General features: G+C 38.1%; 1 protein-coding gene across 1 annotated transcript in view; it reads left to right on the forward strand.

Annotated features, from left to right (window-relative positions):
• Positions 1-18,931, forward strand: part of LOC126154495 (A-kinase anchor protein 9-like) — a 510,657-nt gene that overhangs the window by 142,393 nt on the left and 349,333 nt on the right. The window contains exons 12-14 of the mRNA XM_049916148.1: positions 4,843-5,040; positions 13,564-13,743; positions 14,155-14,356. Of these exons, the coding sequence (XP_049772105.1) occupies positions 4,843-5,040; positions 13,564-13,743; positions 14,155-14,356 (580 nt within the window). The remainder of the gene's footprint in view (positions 1-4,842; positions 5,041-13,563; positions 13,744-14,154; positions 14,357-18,931) is intronic.

The following is an 18,931-nucleotide window of genomic DNA, read 5'->3' on the forward strand; positions in this document are numbered from 1 at the left end:
TGCGCATGTTTCTATCTCTTTCCAGTCCGGAGAAAAAAAATCGGAGGCCTTAGAACTTGAATGCACCTCGTAGTATACATTTTATTTTACAATCAACTTCACACTCCATACATTGATTTATGTTTCATAACATATCTACAATTTTAATACCTGAAAGAGAAAACACTTTACAATAGTTGTTACAGTTCTGATCTTCAGCATTTGTCCATTTTTGCTGTGACACTTAGAGTGTTCTGTCTTCATCTCTCCAATATCTAACATCATTTTGCACGTGTCTTATCAGGCACTAAAGATCTGTCAAAAATTATTTTTTCACTGTCTCAAGATGTCCTCCTAATAAAATATCTGAGTATATCCCTATCTGGGCACTGATTTACAATTGTGTTTTTAGCATACATTCTTCCCCAACAAACTTTGCCCATTGTTTTGAACATAAATTTAATACAGTCTCAGCAACGTTTACAGTATTTGCATGGAAAATATATAGTTAGTATGTACAATTACTACACCAGAGCCTGTGAAACACCAGAAAGAGAAATTACTTAACGAGAAGTTGCTGAAGGCACTTTTCTTCCATTATTCAGTCTCACTTTGCAGTTCATTCAGCTCATGTCTTGCAGGTCTTAGGTCATCTAACTGCCGATCTGCTGGCTGTATTGGCAAATCCAGTTTAAGTTCACTTATATGTTTCCTCTCATTACTTACTATGGAGCAATCTATTTCAGTGCTCAAATCTGGCACAATGTGAATGCTGGTGACATTTATTCATATTATATACTCAGCCATATATTCTTGACATTTACCTAAAAATTTTAATTTCATGTGCCTCAAAGAACAATATTGGCTGGTCTGCCTTCATGACAGATGGTGATAATGCCCCCATCCACCAAAGCAACAAAGAGCCATTCATAATGCTGTCCACAGACTTTAGTTCAGCATTGTTAACTTCTGCACACAGTCCATCGGAACTTCTAGCAGTGGTTGCAGCATCTTCACCTCACATCTCTCATGATCATACAAGAAGTAGAGTATAAATACTTGCTTGCGTATTCTGAGGCTCTAATGTACTCTTCTACATTGCAGCTGCTTGCTACTTAGCTTCAAATACTGCCATGTCACAGTTAGCAGTAACTCCTTGTTGGGAGCAATATTCATAAATAAATGCCTCGTTCCTCCCACGTCTGAGACAGCAATGGTAATATTTTGTACAGATCATCCTCTACTAACAGGGTCTTCAAAACTTAACTGAAAATGTTGCCAGCATTGGAAACATCCAGATCAGTAATATCAACCAATTGATAACCACTGTGTGCTGTAAGGTTGACAGAGAACTGCTTCTCCTTGATGTCGTCCTTTATCAGTTCTACATTCTTTACAATCTGAACTGGTTTCTGTAGATGTGGCTCCAGAATGCCTTTCCGAACATTGAGATTTGCTGGTATTAATATATCGTATTCCACTCCAACTCATTGAAAATGCACTTAAGTTGTTCTAGCTGTTCATTAACAGTGATTAAAATTACTGCTTCTGCAACCTTTTTCCAGTACTCTTCTCATATTCTAATTATGCCAGCTCAATTATTTCATTCCATGCATGACAATCTCTTCATTTTTCACTCTGGAGCTTGCTGTTTGATTAAAACTCATCAAGGTTGCTTTAAGTATGGTCACTTTCACCTTTGAAAGTCTGAGAAGCCACTTCTGTTCCCCTTCTAAGGCATCTATCATCATCTTGAAGTACATGGCATCATCTTCATCTAGTGTTCCGAACAGAATGTTACTGACTTTGAGAACTAAGTTTAAGATCCCTCATACCTCTAGACAAGCTAAATGCCATGCTGATTGTCCAATTATACCCTGTACCTTTTCAATTTTTCCCACATGCCACTTTAATGCAAGTACCATTCTTTTACTCTCTGCTTCGCTCATATTCAGTAATGCCAACCTCTCTTTAGAGTATACAGTTGCTCACCACATGAGAATGTCAGTATGTTCAAATTTCTCTTTCAGTTTCATCAAATAAAAATAACTCACAGTTCTCCAAAGTATTCTGTAAATTTTTACTTTGTCCATGTTGTAATGCAGTCTAGGTAGGTGACAACTCGAACTCTGCTATCTGTATGTGTACAGTTCTTGTCTTGTGTGCTCCACCTCAATGATCAGAAGAAGAATACCGATGATGCAGTAACACACCAACATCTGGAATTAGTAAAATTCCTTCAGTCTTTTGGCATGAACCGTAAGATACTTATTTTGTTTCAGATAGTTTACTACCTTAGGTCCCTTTGTTCATTCTACTGTAGTGTGTATGGACCTCACCAGTATGTATCTGACATACACAACATACCTCACTGTTCTCTCTCATCACACAGCAGAACCTTATCCCCACAACAGAACTGTTCTGGGTTCTATCATAGTGTTCCTTATTCCTTACTTTACATTGCGCTTTCTGTTCTCTCATACATTGGTGCATTTTTTGCATACGTCACTTTAGCTCTAGCATATAGACATCTAAATTATGCTTCAGTCTAGCTGGATATTTCTGTAGTGTCCCTGGAATGTTAAATTCTCCTCCAGAGAACAATTCATGTGCTGTATATCCTGTTGCACTGTGCAGTGTCGTATCACACACAAAAACCACAAATGGAACCCAACTGTCCCAATCTGTTTGCACTCTATTTACCTAGTGTCACAGCAACTCTGTTAATGTTCAAAGTGCCCTCTCTAATGCTCCATTTGTTTGAGAATGGTAGCTAGTAGTCCCTATCATCTCAATATGCAACACTTTACATATACTTCTTGTGGTTTTGTTCATGGAATTGTTTCCCACGTCACTCAACAATACTGATGATATTCCGTATCTCAGTATAATTTTTTAAAAAATAGCACACCCACTATTGCTCTGCATCTTGCTGTTCTATAGTCTCAGCTACCATAAACTTGATTAGTGTATCCTGAAACGTAAGGGTATGCTTGTCTCCTCTCTCCGCCTGGTTTAATGGACCTACGACATCAATGTCACACCTCGAAAATGTGTTGAGGTGTCTTTGTGATCTCTAAATCCATCTTTAAATGCAATTCCTTGTGAGTTTATTCCTTTGACAACTCTCACATTTCCGGTAATATTCTTCTATATTTTTCTTCATACTGTTCCATACTCGGTACTTTTTTACTGCCTCGTAGGTTCTTCCTACATTCTGGTGACTTCCAGTGGGAGAATCATGAAACTGCTTTAGTACTGCAGCTTTTTCAATTTCACATGTTTTTTTCTGCTGTTCTGTACACAACTGTCTTGTGTTTCTGGATATACTTTTCCGAATAATCATCTTATACTGTTCTCTGCTCAAGTGTCTAATGTTATGTGCCCTTGGGTGCCATGCCTGCTGCCTGCTGCCTGCTCATGTGCATCAGCAGCTCTGATTTTCGTTGCCAGCCATTGGGTCGCTAACCTGTGCTATGGGTATCCCTCATTCTGTTCACCTTTATTTTTGTTCGGCATATCCATTCCTCTCAGGCTCATATTATTAGCCTTGTTCCATTTTGCTTGTGCTCTTTTTGCATCTGTCCAGCAGTCCTTGCTGCCTGCTTCTGTTACGTTTCAACAGTTAATTACTTCTGTCCGTACTCACCCTCACCTACTTACCTACATACATATTTTTTTGCTTCACACTTAATCTTTCTCAAAAGGGCCTTCTCTTTCCTTTGAAAGTACTGTGTGGGCTCACCCTGTGACTTGGTCTTCATCTCTCTACGCACATTTTGCTCATTGCTGGCCAGGGGGCTTGGCTAGAAAGAATAAAGACCTTCAGGAAAAGAAAATTAATTCAACCCACAAAATGATCCAATTATTCCTTAAATCCCTGCAAGACACACCCTTGTGGACAGAAATAATGGCCTTTATGTCAGTGATAGGGATACACCAGCCTCAGTGGTGCAACCTGCATATTTTGTGATGAAAAGTTCTCTTGAGACTCTCTGGAAGAAGTGCAGGTTAGATATGTTATGTGCCAAATGTGGGCACAGTTAGACTCCAATGGGACTGAAAGAAACATTATCTTTGCTATTTTTGTAAATAATTTTTGATTTGATGTTCATTCAAAGTGCTTAAATATGCAAGTTGCTCTGGTATACTTGTCTACCATTTTGTGTTGTTTTATCCAGTTTTAGTAAAAGATATTTGTGACCTTTTCAGAGTGGGCCCATATTTGCACCATATTTTTAGTGCTGTTTTGTGAGCTTTTTGTGGTTCTTTGTTTTCGAATAGAAATAATCGATATCAATCATCATTTGCCTCCTATCATTTAGTAAACTTGTTATAGTTGTTAATGAAGGACAAAAACCTAGAATTTTTCAAAAGAAAGTATCTTTAAGTCAAAAGGAAAGATGGTAGCCATATTTACACTTTTCCTGTAATATTACCTTTCATTAAGGAACGCACTCAGTTTTGACAAGCATTTTTTAAACCTGATTGTAGTAACGTAGACGTCTACTTATAAATATCCTTCAGATCACAACTTTCACAGTGTTTGCCTGTCTTCTAATACACTGTCCATAAGTTTGTAATACATCTTTAGATATGGAAGCATATTATTTATTGATAAATCAATTTAAGCACAGCATTGTGTTAGAACAAAGATAGTGTTTTGTTCAGAGACTAACAAAGTAATAGTGTTACTGTACTTATAACAACTGAAGGATTTAAGATAAGATAGACACCATAACTGCGTGGAACATGCAAAATAAAGAAAAAATATAAAAAAAAGCATGCTTTATAATACCCTCTTAATGATGTTAAGTCATCAAATTATAATAAAAATGATGTATTTCTGTATTTTATTTTCAGGTCTTATCACAAGTTTCTGTGTCTGATGATGCACTTAAATTGGTCAGGTTCACTGACACATTAACATGGCACTTTTTAGAACAAGAAAAGCTTGATTTGCTCTGTGGAAAATTCAGAGATGCTCTTGCAGATGTATTATTGAAACTAAAACATTTTCTCCAAGAACAGTTCTGTTCTGAAGAGGAGCTCAAAAATAAGGTCTGTATGCAATATTAAATTTTGTATTATGAAACCTATAACTTAGAGACATTGGTGTTATAATGTTGAAGAATATGGATGAGGCCTCCATATTGTCATGATGGATAATGATCTCTCTCTCTCTCTCTCTCTCTCTCTCTCTCTCTCTCTCTCTCTCTCTCTTTCACACACACACACACACACACTCTGCTCTGTAGCATGACTGAGCAAGTCATGATGTAGAGGGAGGGAGGTAATGGGGATGTGGAAGAGATATAATTGGGGAGAGGAAAGAACATTTTTCATTTAGTTGTGTCCACAGTCTTAGAGTATTTCAGAAATGGCAACGTATTTGCTTAAATAAATATATTAAATAACAGCCAAGTGGGACATGTTGTCATTTCTGAACTGCTGGAGGACTGTGCACACAACTAAACAGAAAATAAATGGAAGGATATGGTAAGGAGCTTAGAATAATTTTTTTCAATGTGGAACAGTAAGGCTCATTGTTGGGAGGTGGCTGCTATCTACACAGGAATGCATGGGGCAAAATAGAAGTGGCTGCAAGGATAAAGTTGAAGAACTTAACATAAGTAAAAGATAGCCAGTAAGAAATGGGAGAAAGAGAAAAAGCTAGAAGAAATGTGTGAGTTAAGGTGAAGGAGAAAAGTAAAAGAGTGAGTGTGAGAGTGGTTTGGTAGCAGGAGGATGGAATGGTTTGGGAACAGCTTGAAGGAAAGTTGTTGGAGGACAAGGGCTAGTGGAAATTGATACCATTGGGATTGTGAGAATGGTGTATGTGTCAGGACAGTTCCCAGCAGCACAGTACAGAGTGGCTTGTGTAGGGAAATTGGATTCAACAGGCGCCGAGTGTTAACCAGCCATTAAAGCCAACCTCATTATGCTGTGCTACGTTGTCCACAACTAGGTCATAAAGTTGGCTCTTGGCTGTAGTTTGGCCGTGTCCATTCATGCAGAATGTTGGTTGGTTGCTCATTGTACCTGTGGTTGTCGCCATGAAATTGGCACATGAATTGGTTGCTTTCACATGCAATGTAGTAAATACTAGTGTTATGAGTGGAGCAGGGAGCATTGGGTGAAAGTATGGGTAAGCTCTTTCATGTCTATCTTCTACAGAGATACGGTCCATGATGCAATAAGATGGATCCGAGAGTAACATAATATCCAACTGCATCTATAGATTGGCTGAGTGGCATAATCTAGGGAGAGAATGGGAGAAATTTATGTGACAAAACTTCCTGGCAGATTAAAACTGTGAGTGGCCGCTGTGACAGAGCAGTTCTAGGCGCTTCAGTCTGGAACCACGCTGCTACTATGCTCGCAGGTTCGAATCCTGCCTCAGGCATGGATGTGTGTGATGTCCTTAGGTTAGTTTGGCTTAGGTAGTTCTAAGTCTAGGGGACTGATGACCTCAGATATTAAGTCCCATAGTGCTTAGAGCCATTTGAACCATTTTTTAAAACTGTGTGCCGGACCACAACTCGAACTCAGGACCTTTGCCTTTCACGGGCATGTGCTCTAATGACTGAGGTACCCAAGCATGACTCACGACTTGTCCTCACAGCTTCAATTCCTCCAGTACCTCGTCTCCTACCTTCCAAACTTCACAGAAACTCTCCTGCAAACATTGCAGAACTAGCACTGCTGGAAAGAAGGATATGGAGGAGACATGGCTTTGCCACAGCCTGGGGGATGTTTCCAGAATGAAATTTTCACTCTGCAGCAGAGTGTGCGCTGTTGTGAAACTTCGTGGCAGATTAAAACTGTGTACAGGACCACAACTCAAACTCCAGACCTTTGCCTTTCGTGGGCACGTGCTGTGAGGACAGGTTGTGACTCTTGCTTGGGTAGCTCAGTTGTTAGAGCACTTGCCCACTAAAGCAAAGCTCCCGAGTTCGAGTTGCAGCACAGCACACAGTTTTAATCCATCAGGAAGTTTCATATCAGCACACACCCTTCTGCAGGGTGAAAATTTCTTTCTGGAAACATCCCCCAGGCTGTGGCAAAGCTATGTCTCCCCATATCCTTCCTTCCAGGAGTGCTAGTTCTGCAAGATTTGCAGGAGAGCTTCTGTGACATTTGGAAGGTAGGAGATGACATACTGGTGGAATTGAAGCAGATTTTAGTTTTTTATATCATGCCATTATCAATTTCAAGACTTTTTATTCTATTTACAGATGGACGTGTAAAGAGAAATTGCATTTTGATCATATAAATCACGTCACTTCGTGTATGTCCTTTCATGGTACAAGAACAGGACTTAGAAGAAGACAGTTGTTTTTTTAGGCAGTGTTGTAGAAAGTTTAATCACTGCAAAGGAGTGATATGAGTTTGTAAATTTCATGATCTGTGTGAGTTTCATTAAAAAATGTCACATCATAATATAAAATACTTCAAATACTAAAATAAACAAACTTTTGGCCATTCTGTAATGTACTTCCTCTGGATGTAAACTGTTAATACAGAATGGAGTACTTTATATACTGCAGCTCTATCCGTATCGTAAATCTACTGGCATCATTAACTGGTGTTATGTTCTGTGCACTCTTCCATACAATCCATCCAAATGTCTCTACATTTTGCATTCTTCCCATTTTTTTCTAACATTTCTTGTTTGCTTATCTTCCTTACTTCCCTTCTTGTTAAGGATTCACTGTTGTGTACATTTTCTCCCATTTTCATTTTTTCTAATTCTTTATTTACTCACATTGTTTCCTCATCCAGTCCTCTCTAGCCTGGTCAGTTAATTTTCTTAGTTCATTGTTAAGTTTTCTGTACTGTCTTCTACCTTCTTTCAAATTGCCGTTTTTCCATTTCCTCCACTCATCCATTTTGTACAGTATACTACCTGTCATCCACTCTTTCTTATTTCTTTTTCTTTTCGCTTCTCCAGTTTCTATCTCTGATCTATCCATCTTTGTATTTCTAATTGTATTCAACTTTTCAGTGACTTCTCATTTACCCCCCACCCCCACCCCCCTCCCACCCCCCGCCCCCAACCTCCCCTTATCTGACATAGTGATTGGACTCTTTCGTAAAATGATCATTCTGCAATTTCCCAGCATCTCATTTCCATATCTGTTGTCTTTTTTTTAATATGTTTGAATCTCATCCTAATATCTGTTATGAGTAAATTGTGGTCTGCTTCTGGTAAGATTTTTGTCATCTCAATGATGTTTTTGAATATCTGGTTGACAGGAACAAAGTCTGAATAAAATCTTCTCAGTTTTCAAGCCCCATCAATTTGAATAAGATTTTTGAGCTATCAGTGTCTATCCCCACCATCGTCATTGGGAGTAAAACAACTGATGACTACTGGGGTCAGCATGGTTTTTACTTATATAGCCACGACTCCAGATTTTGGCACCAGTCAGGAGGGACCAAAATGACGCATGCATGGAAGCTGCCCAAGCTCATAGCACCTCCAGATTACTGAGTAACCAAGTGACATCAGGTGGCGCTAGCGGCCGGAGCTAAGTTTGAACAAAGTCTGTTTGGTATCTAACAATATCACCTGGATCTTTCCAAATATGAGGGTTGGAACTTTAATAGTGGCAACTATTTATTTACAGCTCATACAAAATAAATACATGTTTCAAAGTTTTCCTGACCTTCAAGGTAGTCACCAGCATTGTGTATAACCTGGTGCCAGTGATGTGGAAGTCGTAGGATACGTTTAGCAGTGCCAGTTGTGTTGACAGCTCGAGCGGTGCGGTCTATTGCCTGGCAAATTTGTAGCAGTTCTGAAGCGAATGCTGTGAAGTGTTTCCTTCAGTTTAGAAATTGAGTTGAACTTACAAGGGCTACGTCAGGGGATTGCAGTAGGTGGTATAGCACGTAGCAGCCCCATCAGTCAAACAAATCAGTAACAGCTTGCACTGTACATGCTTTAGCAGTGTCCTGCAAAATGATGGTCAGGTCCTGCAGAAAGTGTCATCATTTCTGTCTCTATGCTGTTCATTTTTGGAACACAACCGACGACCATCTTAGAGGCAGAAGTGTACGAGCTGTAAATAAGTAGTTGCCACTATTAAAGTTTCAACCCTCGAATATATGAGTCATATCCCTGTGGAATACCCAGATGCGGGACCTGTCTAATACATCCACCCTGCACATCCTACCCGAGTCTTATTGCAAGCTTATTCTTTCAGAGGCAAGGCATCTGTGAAATGAGTCATGTCATATACCAGCTCTGCTGTAGTTTCTGCACTGCATTGTACATGGACATGACCACAAACCAGCTGTCCACCTAAATGGATGGGCACCACCAAACTGTGGCCAAGATCAGACGCAACATACTTGATTTCAGTAGCTGCTTCGTAACCTACTCTCTCTGTATCTGTCCACCCTACATCAACTTTTCTCAATTACATAGATGGCAATTGTCCTTACAGCAGATCTACTGAACTCTCAATTTTTACTAGTGTTCTGTACCACACCCACCTCCACCCAGTCCAATGACCTTATCTTTACTTATGCTGCACACACACCCTCTTGTCAGCTATCTTTGTCTTTCCCTGTTCTATTTATACCTTCTAATGCACTTCTCCGTATTTGGTGTGCACTCTTGACAACTGCCCCTGCCTATGGCTGAAATGAGCTCACTGCTGACACATTCCCATCCTGTGCATCTGCTGCCTCTCTCCCAGCAATCAGCCACCATTCAGCAACCCTCTCTCCCATTTCTTGCCCCATCCATTACACCTGATGTAACTCTTCATCCTAGGCAAGATGCAGTTATGGTACAGTTTAGTCATTTCCGATACAATGTAGTCAGCTGGGTAAACAGACCATCTGATAATAGGCTGAAACTGGTAATAATAATAAACATTTCCTATCTCAGGCAGGCTATGACCCACGTATCAGGCATTCAGCTATGAACAACCTACCAAAAATTGACTACATAAGTTTTCTTTACTTATGAAACCATCTTGTATAGTGTTCTGCTTTCTATAAGGCTGCTCAAGATACAACTAAATTTCTGTGATATGAAAGTGCATACCCCAAGTGGCATGTATAATGCAGTATAACAAATATAAGTATTGCTCAACCTGAAAATGTGACAGACTGGCATGAAACTCATTAACAAAATCTGAATACAAAAATTACAAAGTAGCTCATATTGTTTACATTACTGTCATAAACTCTCATGATGGAGAAGCTGAAGGATGTAGTGATTAATGTTCATAATAGAAAATCCATTCCACATTCAGTACAGTTTAAGAGCTGAGAAGTGATTCATCTTTTAAATCTTTATTGTGAAAATTTTTATTGAACAAGTGTAACTGGAAGAATGACAAAAACTGGGTGCTCATTATTGAACACTGTCTGAGACAGAGGAACATTTACTCAGCAGCTGTTCAAGACAAAATGGATCGATTAGTATATGCAAACGTACAAATGTGATATATATGTTCTCTTTTTGCAGGAAAAATGCAATGATAGGAAAGAATTGGGAAAAAGTGTTAAATTTTGCAAGTGCAATGGAGAAAGACAAAGTTTTTCGTAGTAGTGATTTGTGAAAAAGATGACGGAAGTTGGAAATAACATTTTTATTTATTTATTTTTTTTTTTTTTTTTTTTTTTTTTTTTTTTTTTTTTTTTTTTTTTTTTTTTTTTTTTTTGCAGTTGTTCATGTATTTGGTGGCTCTTACTCTTCACCTCTTCTGTCTCAAAATTGTTAATGTTTCTCATTCATCCCAATACTTAAGTACAAAGAAGATAACATATAAGAAGGAATAATAAATATTATTCCAACTTTTAGTTCTTAGTTAGCTTGACCCTTTAATGTTAATAGCACATGGGCTGTTGCCTTCATGTCAAAATCGGCTAAACCTTTCTCTTTTTCATTATTTTCTAATGGAATAATGTGTCCACTCTAGAAAATCAAGCAAGGTGAGATAGTACTGATCTTCAGATTAACTTTGTTCAGAGCCTAGACCCTCCTCTCTTCCTACTGAGAAAACTGTTGTTGTTAAGTTAGTCTGTGCACAATCCCATTCTTTATTCTTAACTAGAAAGCACATGGTTCAGTCCAAACTAGATGTTATTGCATCTCTGTACCTAATCAATCCCATGTAACAATTGTTAGTCAGATCAGTACTTCATTTCAAATACCTTGAAGACTTACCATAATTCTCTTCCACAAAAATGTGTATTAGCAAGTCTATACAACATACTGTTGATGAAATATTGGTCTAGCTACAATTCTGTAAAAGCATTGTTTTGACCTTTTCTAGCCAGATCCCCAAAATTAGTATTTGTATTATTTTCCCCTTATGCACATATTTCCTCATTGATATTGTTGTGTTCTATAAAATCAAGAATAAATTTAGAAACTGTGTCAGAATGAACTACATTTAGAAATTGTCAGAATGTTCATTCTTACTCTCAGCCAGATCTAATAGTTTTGACTAAACACCTTCATCTTTGCCAAAGTATTGAATAATCACAGGAAACATCTTGTGATACTTATGATTACTAGCATCTGTACTGATATTAACAAAATCACTATTGAAAAGGTTCTTTTAGTTCTGCTTGTATTGAAGGTGAAATTACATTACTTACACTGCCTCAGTTTTTGTCTTCGAGCTGGAAATGTTTTTGTAGTTCTCTGTAATCACTGAACATTGTTCGGAACAATTTGCTTGTAAGCATGGTGGAGGTGTAAGAGTGATTATACCTTACTGAATGAAAAGCAAACAATGCCTCTGTGATAGCTAGGCCTACTTTTCTTTTTTCTGATTTGACATTATGTATATAGTTCTTCAGTTGCCTATTGAAGGATGCAGAACTCATGGCATTCGTGTGCTTCTCTGTACCTACATGATCTTTGGTGTCACTTTTCCCTCCACGTGCAAATGAAAAATAGCAACTGTAAAGAAAAACATTTTTAAACTTACTATGTATGACTTCATGGAAAGGGAACCCTACTTCTTATTTCACAGATTATTTGTTCTATTTCTAATTTAAAAATAAAACAAAAAGATACTTACTTACCGAATTTACATTCTGTTTCATGTTCACTGCGACCTCGTGCCATTGAAGGAAATTCTATGATGTATTCAACTTTAAATGGTGTTTTCCATTTTGGTGTCATGGCCTTATAAATGTTAAACATTTCACACTCAGTATCATCAGTCTCCTATCAGAATATCAGATTGTTTTCCTTAAAGCATAGAATACTGAACAAGACTTGTGTAGTATTTCATTTGAAAAGGAAGCTGTAACACTGGAAGTATGTAAAAGAGACAATGATTTGATTGTTTACCTACTTCATCAATAATGTAAAACATAATCTATATGCCCAAACTCTTTGCCTCTGTATATGTCTGCTTGTGTCTGTATATGTGTGGATGGATATGTGTGTGTGTGTGCGAGTGTATACCCGTCCTTTTTCCCCCCTAAGGTAAGTCTTTCCGCTCCCGGGATTGGAATGACTCCTTACCCTCTCCCTTAAAACCCAAATCCTTTTGTCTTTCCCTCTCCTTCCCTCTTTCCCTGACGAGGCAACCGTTGGTTGCGAAAGCTAGAATTTTGTGTGTTTGTTTGTGTGTCTATCGACGTGCCAGCGCTTTCGTTTGGTAAGTCAAATCATCTTTGTTTTTAGATATAATCTATAATTTTTGAGACATGAACATTCAAATTAATCAAAGTTTGAAGAGATTGGGCAGTATTTAAATTTATCTGCTGGATATCTATGTAAAGGGATTACTTCTCAAAAATCTGGGGCTTTTACTCGGCCAGATGGGATATTAGTTACATGACTGCAAATCTGGGACAATCTTGGTTTTCCGGGACATATGACAACCTTACTTGAAGGTGATGTATATGAAAAGAATAAGTATTGTTCCTCCTTTTAGCTAAAGGACATATTTAATCATTATATCACACAATCCAATGTTATCACAGGAGTGGTTATGAATAGGAGATTTTTCCTGCTTCTAAAGCAGAGAGAGAGAGTTCATATGCTAAGAAAGTCAGAGAGTGAAATGAGTTGAAAAATTAAAGATGGAGTTGAATTTTTAAAAATGTTGTGATGCTAGATGTGTTTGCATTTTCTCTGAAACACTTACTGCTCTCTTTCTCAGATGACATTCTACATGCAAGATTATTTATGTATTTTGTATCATATAGTATGACTACTAACATAATTGTGAACACTTGTTAAAGACCAAACGTTCTTGATGAACGAAGGATGCTACAGTTGGCACCGATGTTGGTAATGCCACCTTTATCTTGGCAGCCCACAGAGGTTTTGTGTCTGCATCAATTTCGAGAGATGTAGCACTTGCATAATACGTACTCATAGTTTATCCTGTGTCTGCATTGTAAAACATCTCGATCATCTCATAACTGTTCTGTAGAATAATTTAAATAAGGCCTTTCAGGAATATGTATTATTAAAGCTTATGTTCATAGCTATGAATTTCTTACACAAAATGTCTTCAGACCTCTATTTAGTGATTCAGTGTTTGCTTTTTGGTATTAATACTATTAAAATGCTCTTTTTGTCATTTTCAGTGCCAGAATGAAAAAAATTTAGAATCTCAAATGGTGGAAATGCTTCAATATTTTCCTTCTCCTGGTTTGAGTCTTCCAAATAGTTTTTTCACACTTAATTCTGAACCATCATCCATCATAGTACAAGCTGTGAAACAGTTGGAATACATTTTATGTGCCTGTCATTCAGTTATGCTTAAGGTAATTATGTACCTAAGTAGTTTGCAATGATATAGATAATACCAAATCACAAAAATGTTAAAGATGATGTTACTATTGCACATAAAGCTTTTTTTAATTTTCTTCAGTTCTTGCAAATCAGATTTCTGTTATATCTATTCCTCCTGTCTCTCTGTCTGTCTTCTTTTCAGACCTTCACAGCCGTAGTTTGTAGCTAATATAGTTTTCTGCTTGTGTCCATAAAAATTTATGTATTGAAATAATATTGTGTAACATGAATTTGTTTGTAGTATTTGTTGTAAGTAATATAACCTTCCTCTGGTGTTCACATATATTTTTTCTTATTAGCACCTTAAAACTGAATTCAAACAACCCATTGAATTTATACAGTGACAATGTATGATTTTTATTCCTCTTCATTTGCTTCATTAGAAGCTAATAGATAGCTGGAGAGAGAATGATAAAGAAAAAATGAACAACATTTCTCAAGAAATTGAAGCGATACAAAAGCAGGAAGAATGTGCCTTTCAATTCTTTCAGATGGGTACCTCTGATAATTTTGATCTGTCATCGATACAAGAGTCACTTCAGAATTCATTGAAATCTAAAGAGCTCATCCTGGAGGAACTTAAACGTAAGTGTGCTTTTTTAAAATATATTTTGTGTGTTTTCATGAAATTGTTACAAGTAACCTAGTTCAGTTTAAAGTAACGATTTAATAATATAAGTGTAATGGAGCGTATTTTGTCAATTTTTTGGTTTACTCTGTACTGTTGTGAAATGTATTCTCCTTGGTCACCTACTTCATAAAATTTACTACATCTGGACCTGTCAGTAAAATTCGGATGACCATGTCTCTTTTCTTGCTAGTGGACTTCTTTGGCTTGCAGTGTCTTCAGTGCTAGAGGCTGAAAGGAAGCTAGAATATTTCTCAATTTTACACGTTGACCAATAATGTTTCCTCTTTCAACACAAGTCTTTATACATTGAATTAATTGTCCTCAGATATGTTTATACAATTGTACCAAAACTATTTGGATACAAATATTGTGCACAACAAGAATACATTTTGATGTGCACAACAAGAATACATTTTGATGAGCAAAATTACTCAGAGTGTATAACATAAGGGCAATTTTAAAACTTCTTTTGTTCTTCTTTCATGACATCACTATTTTTATTGTGAGCGCTGTTCTTCCATGGCCGCAACGTACCTCCAAGCCACAAGGTCTAAGAACAGGCAGCCCATGGCAGGTAGACCCACTAAACTCATCATCCCATCTTGCATACTGCACTTGTATACCTTGCATTACCTGCACATAATAATAAACAATTTCTCTGACAATATTCTGTCCAAAAATTAACTACTAACAAAAAACTTTTGTTAAATGTCACAATCATCTTTCATCATATAGAAGGACTGAGAGTGTAACCCATCATTTGCCATAAAATGATTTGTTACATCTCAGTACTCATTTTATTTTTGCAGATTGCATAATATGCAGGAAGTTGAACAGCACTAGGTCTTGATGATATTCTTCTCTGGTCTGCAGCCAGATCAAGCAGTCCACCTGATCCCCATCTTCTGTTGAGAATGCTGTATTCTAATCTCACCGGAACTGATGGATACTGTGAATAGCAACCTTTTACATGTTGTGAAAGGTCAACAGCATGCTCTCCACAAATTGTCACTGCTGCCTCCTAGCACAAGTCAACGTACAGCATCCCGATCGTGAAAGTTGGCAATAAAGATAAATCACTATCGAGTAACACTATCAATGTATTCTGCAGGTTGAGTCAATGACCATTGTATTTTTTATCATCAGATAAAACAGGGTTCCAAATCTCACTAAAGGGTAATGATGACAAAACATTGAGAGACATTGTTTAGTGAAAACAATGAACCAGAGTTTATTGAAAACCAACACACATGGACCAGAATCTGCATACAAGTTACCATCCATCATACCAACACAAAGGGGTCATGCAGACGGCAAAGAGGGCTTACGCCATCTCAGATGCAGAGAGCTTGACTTAAGAGCTGGAACACCTTAAGCTCATGTTCAAGCAGAATGGTTATGTAGAGAAACAGGCCCGAGGTGCCTTTGAGTTTGGTCCTGCGATGTAACCATAAGAAGAGGCTCGTAGATCAGTGGCCTTTGTACCATATAGTGGGGGCCTATTTTCGAAAATCAGAAGAATTTTAAAAAGATATATCATCAAAAGTTTATTTTGTCCACCAGTCAAGATTAGAGCATTCTGGCTAAGTTAAAGATGACGTAGGATTGAGGAAGAACGGTTTTTTATAAAATCCCTTGCCAGTTTAGGAAATCATATGTTGGCCAGACAATTCACACCATTCAACTAGGTGTACTGACCATTTCCACGCATATTTGATGCAGCCTAAGAAATCCGAAGTGGCAAAGCACTGTCTTGCTAAGGGGCACAGAATGCTGTAGGGTAAGACACACATGGTTTCCACCGCATCTTACTGTTGGGACTATTTTGTAAAGGAATCTACCAAAATTAGGCTGGCAAACAACACTATAAATAGAATCAAGGGTTACACTTTAAACAGGATGTTGCGATGGTGTTTAAAGGTTACTGCTGAATAGTTGCTCTTCTGCACAGTATCCCATATGAGCAAACCAGTTGTGTCCTTATCTGTGGTTACTTGTACTTCAGGTACTTGAGGATTTTGTGATTCTGTTTAAAAAAGAATAGCTTGATGTAGTCACAGGGCTGAGATGCGTGCATTTGCTTTCATGCTCCGCATTTGCTTTCATGCTCCGCAGCTAATTCGCTGCAAATAATAATCTGTTGCTGTGATCCTGCTGTTAAATAGTCTGTGCATTGGTTAGAATTGCAGGTTAATAAAATAAACAGAAATACAAAATAAAAGTTAAATGAATAATTTAATAACAAGTGTTCTGTTCTAACATCTTTAATTGATGTAGACACCAGGTAATTATGTTGAATAATGTTTATTCAAGAAAGGACACCTCAAACAAATGTGAAGTGGTCCTACTATATTCAGTTAAAATACAGATGGAAAAGACCATTATCAAATACAGTAAAGTTAAATTGAGAGCTTTGTGAGAATGGAAGCAAAATCCACAAACTAAAGAGCCATCGAAGATACACAGAAACTAAGTCCATTTCACAATCACAGTGCGTGAAATATTCACTAGCTCAAAGCAGTCCAAAGTTCAACATGATTTACAAATTATCACCCTTGATGTAAGGAATAGTAACAGTGTCAGTTCTTTAATACAAGCGGAAAAAGTTAGTCCTACACTGGAGCACATTCAGACCTCTTGAAACATGAAGTCCCTTTGGAAGGTAAAGTATCGTAACAGCTGTTCACACCAAGAATCAATCACCTACACAATCAAGTATCACTCGTTACCACAGGCAGGTCTGCCTCCTTCCAACACCAATGTAAAAGTGCTCAGAATCACTCCTTTGAGCTTCTCACTCAAATATTCCCAGCCTTCACTTGACTCCTGTATTGTTCCACTACTGTCTGCTTTTCCATTAGCTGAAGGCCGTCCCCACCAAAATACACCATTCTTAAGTTTTACAGATTAGATCTGACTCAACCTGAGCACTTCATGGACTGAACTAATATATTTAAATGATTAATGGAAAATCTCATATAGAGATGTGAAACAAATACTAACAAAGAGATAGAGGGGCTGGCCAGTACTTACCTCAGCTCAGTACAGCCGATAGATACACACAAAACAAAACAAAACCGAAAATTTATGTTCCTAGCTTTCGGAACAAATGTTCCTTCATCAGGGAGGAGAGAGGGGAAAGAAAGGGAAGAAGGGAAAGGAGATTCAGTTACTCACAACCCAGGTTATGAAGCAACAGGGAAAGGAAAATAGGGAGGGTAGCTTGCTAATAATAATAATTTATCAATAATAATTTATCAATAATAATAATTTATCAATCCACCTTCCAGCTGTCCATTTCAAGTAATCACTGCCAAATTGTGGCCAAGGGCAGGCTTCATCACAAATCGCAGAACATGTGCTCAGCACTACGTGGTTGTCTTTTGAGTGGCTGCTTTGCAATCTATGCTATTTGAAACCACTTCTCTTCACTTTTCCTCTCACTCTTCCCCCAACTTCAGCTTCTTTTAATAGCATATACAGAAACTGTGTTGCCAGTACATTCTTCAGTCCTGCAGTTAATCATTCTGATCTCAATCTCTTTCTATTCCCACTGTGTCTGAAGTAGTGCTGGAGGGAATTGACACCAGGAATCCTGTAGGGCTGTCCATAAATCTGTAATATACGAGCGGGTGGAGATCTCTTCTGAACAGCATGTTGCAAGGCATCCCAGATATGCTTAATAATGTTAATGTCTGGGGAATTTGGTGGCTAGTGGAAGTGTTTAAACTGAGAAGAGTGTTCCTGAACCCACTCTGTAGCAAATCTGGATGAATGGGGTGTCGCATTGTCCTGCTGCAATTGCTCATCAGAATGCACAATGGACATGAATGGATGCAGGTGATCAGACAGGATGCTTACGTATGTGTCACCTGTCTAGAGTCGTATCTAGAAGTATCAGGGGTCCCATATCACTACAACTGCACACACCCCACACCATTACAGAGGTTCCACCACCTTGAACAGCCCCTGCTGACATGCAGGGTCTCTGGTTTAATGAGGTTGTCTCCGTACTCATACACGTCCATCTGTTCGATATAATTTGAAACGAGACTCGTCCGTCCAATGTTAGTGTTGACGGGTCCAGGGCAGGTGTAAAGCTTTGTGTCATGGGGTCATCAAGGGTACACAAGTGGGCCTTCAGCTCTGAAAGCCCATATCAATGATGTTTCGTTGAATGGTTTGCATGCTGACACTTGTTGATGGTCCAGCACTGAAATCTGCAGCAGTTTGTGGAAGGGTTGCACTTCTGTCACATAGAACAATTCTTGTCAGTCATTGTTGGCCCCATTCATGTAGGATCTTTTTCCGATTGCAGTGATGTCAGAGATTTGATGTTTTACCGAATTCCTAATATTCACAGTACATTTGTGAAATGCTCGTACAGGAAAATCCTCACTTCATCTCTACGTTAGAGATGCTGTATCCCATTGTTTGTGCGCCGACTATAACACCATGTTCAGACTCACTTAAATCTTGATACCCTGTCATTGTTGCAGCATTAACCAATCTAAAAACTGCACCAGACA

The sequence above is a fragment of the Schistocerca cancellata genome, chromosome 2 (assembly GCF_023864275.1).
Source record: "Schistocerca cancellata isolate TAMUIC-IGC-003103 chromosome 2, iqSchCanc2.1, whole genome shotgun sequence".
NCBI lineage: Eukaryota > Metazoa > Arthropoda > Insecta > Orthoptera > Acrididae > Schistocerca > Schistocerca cancellata.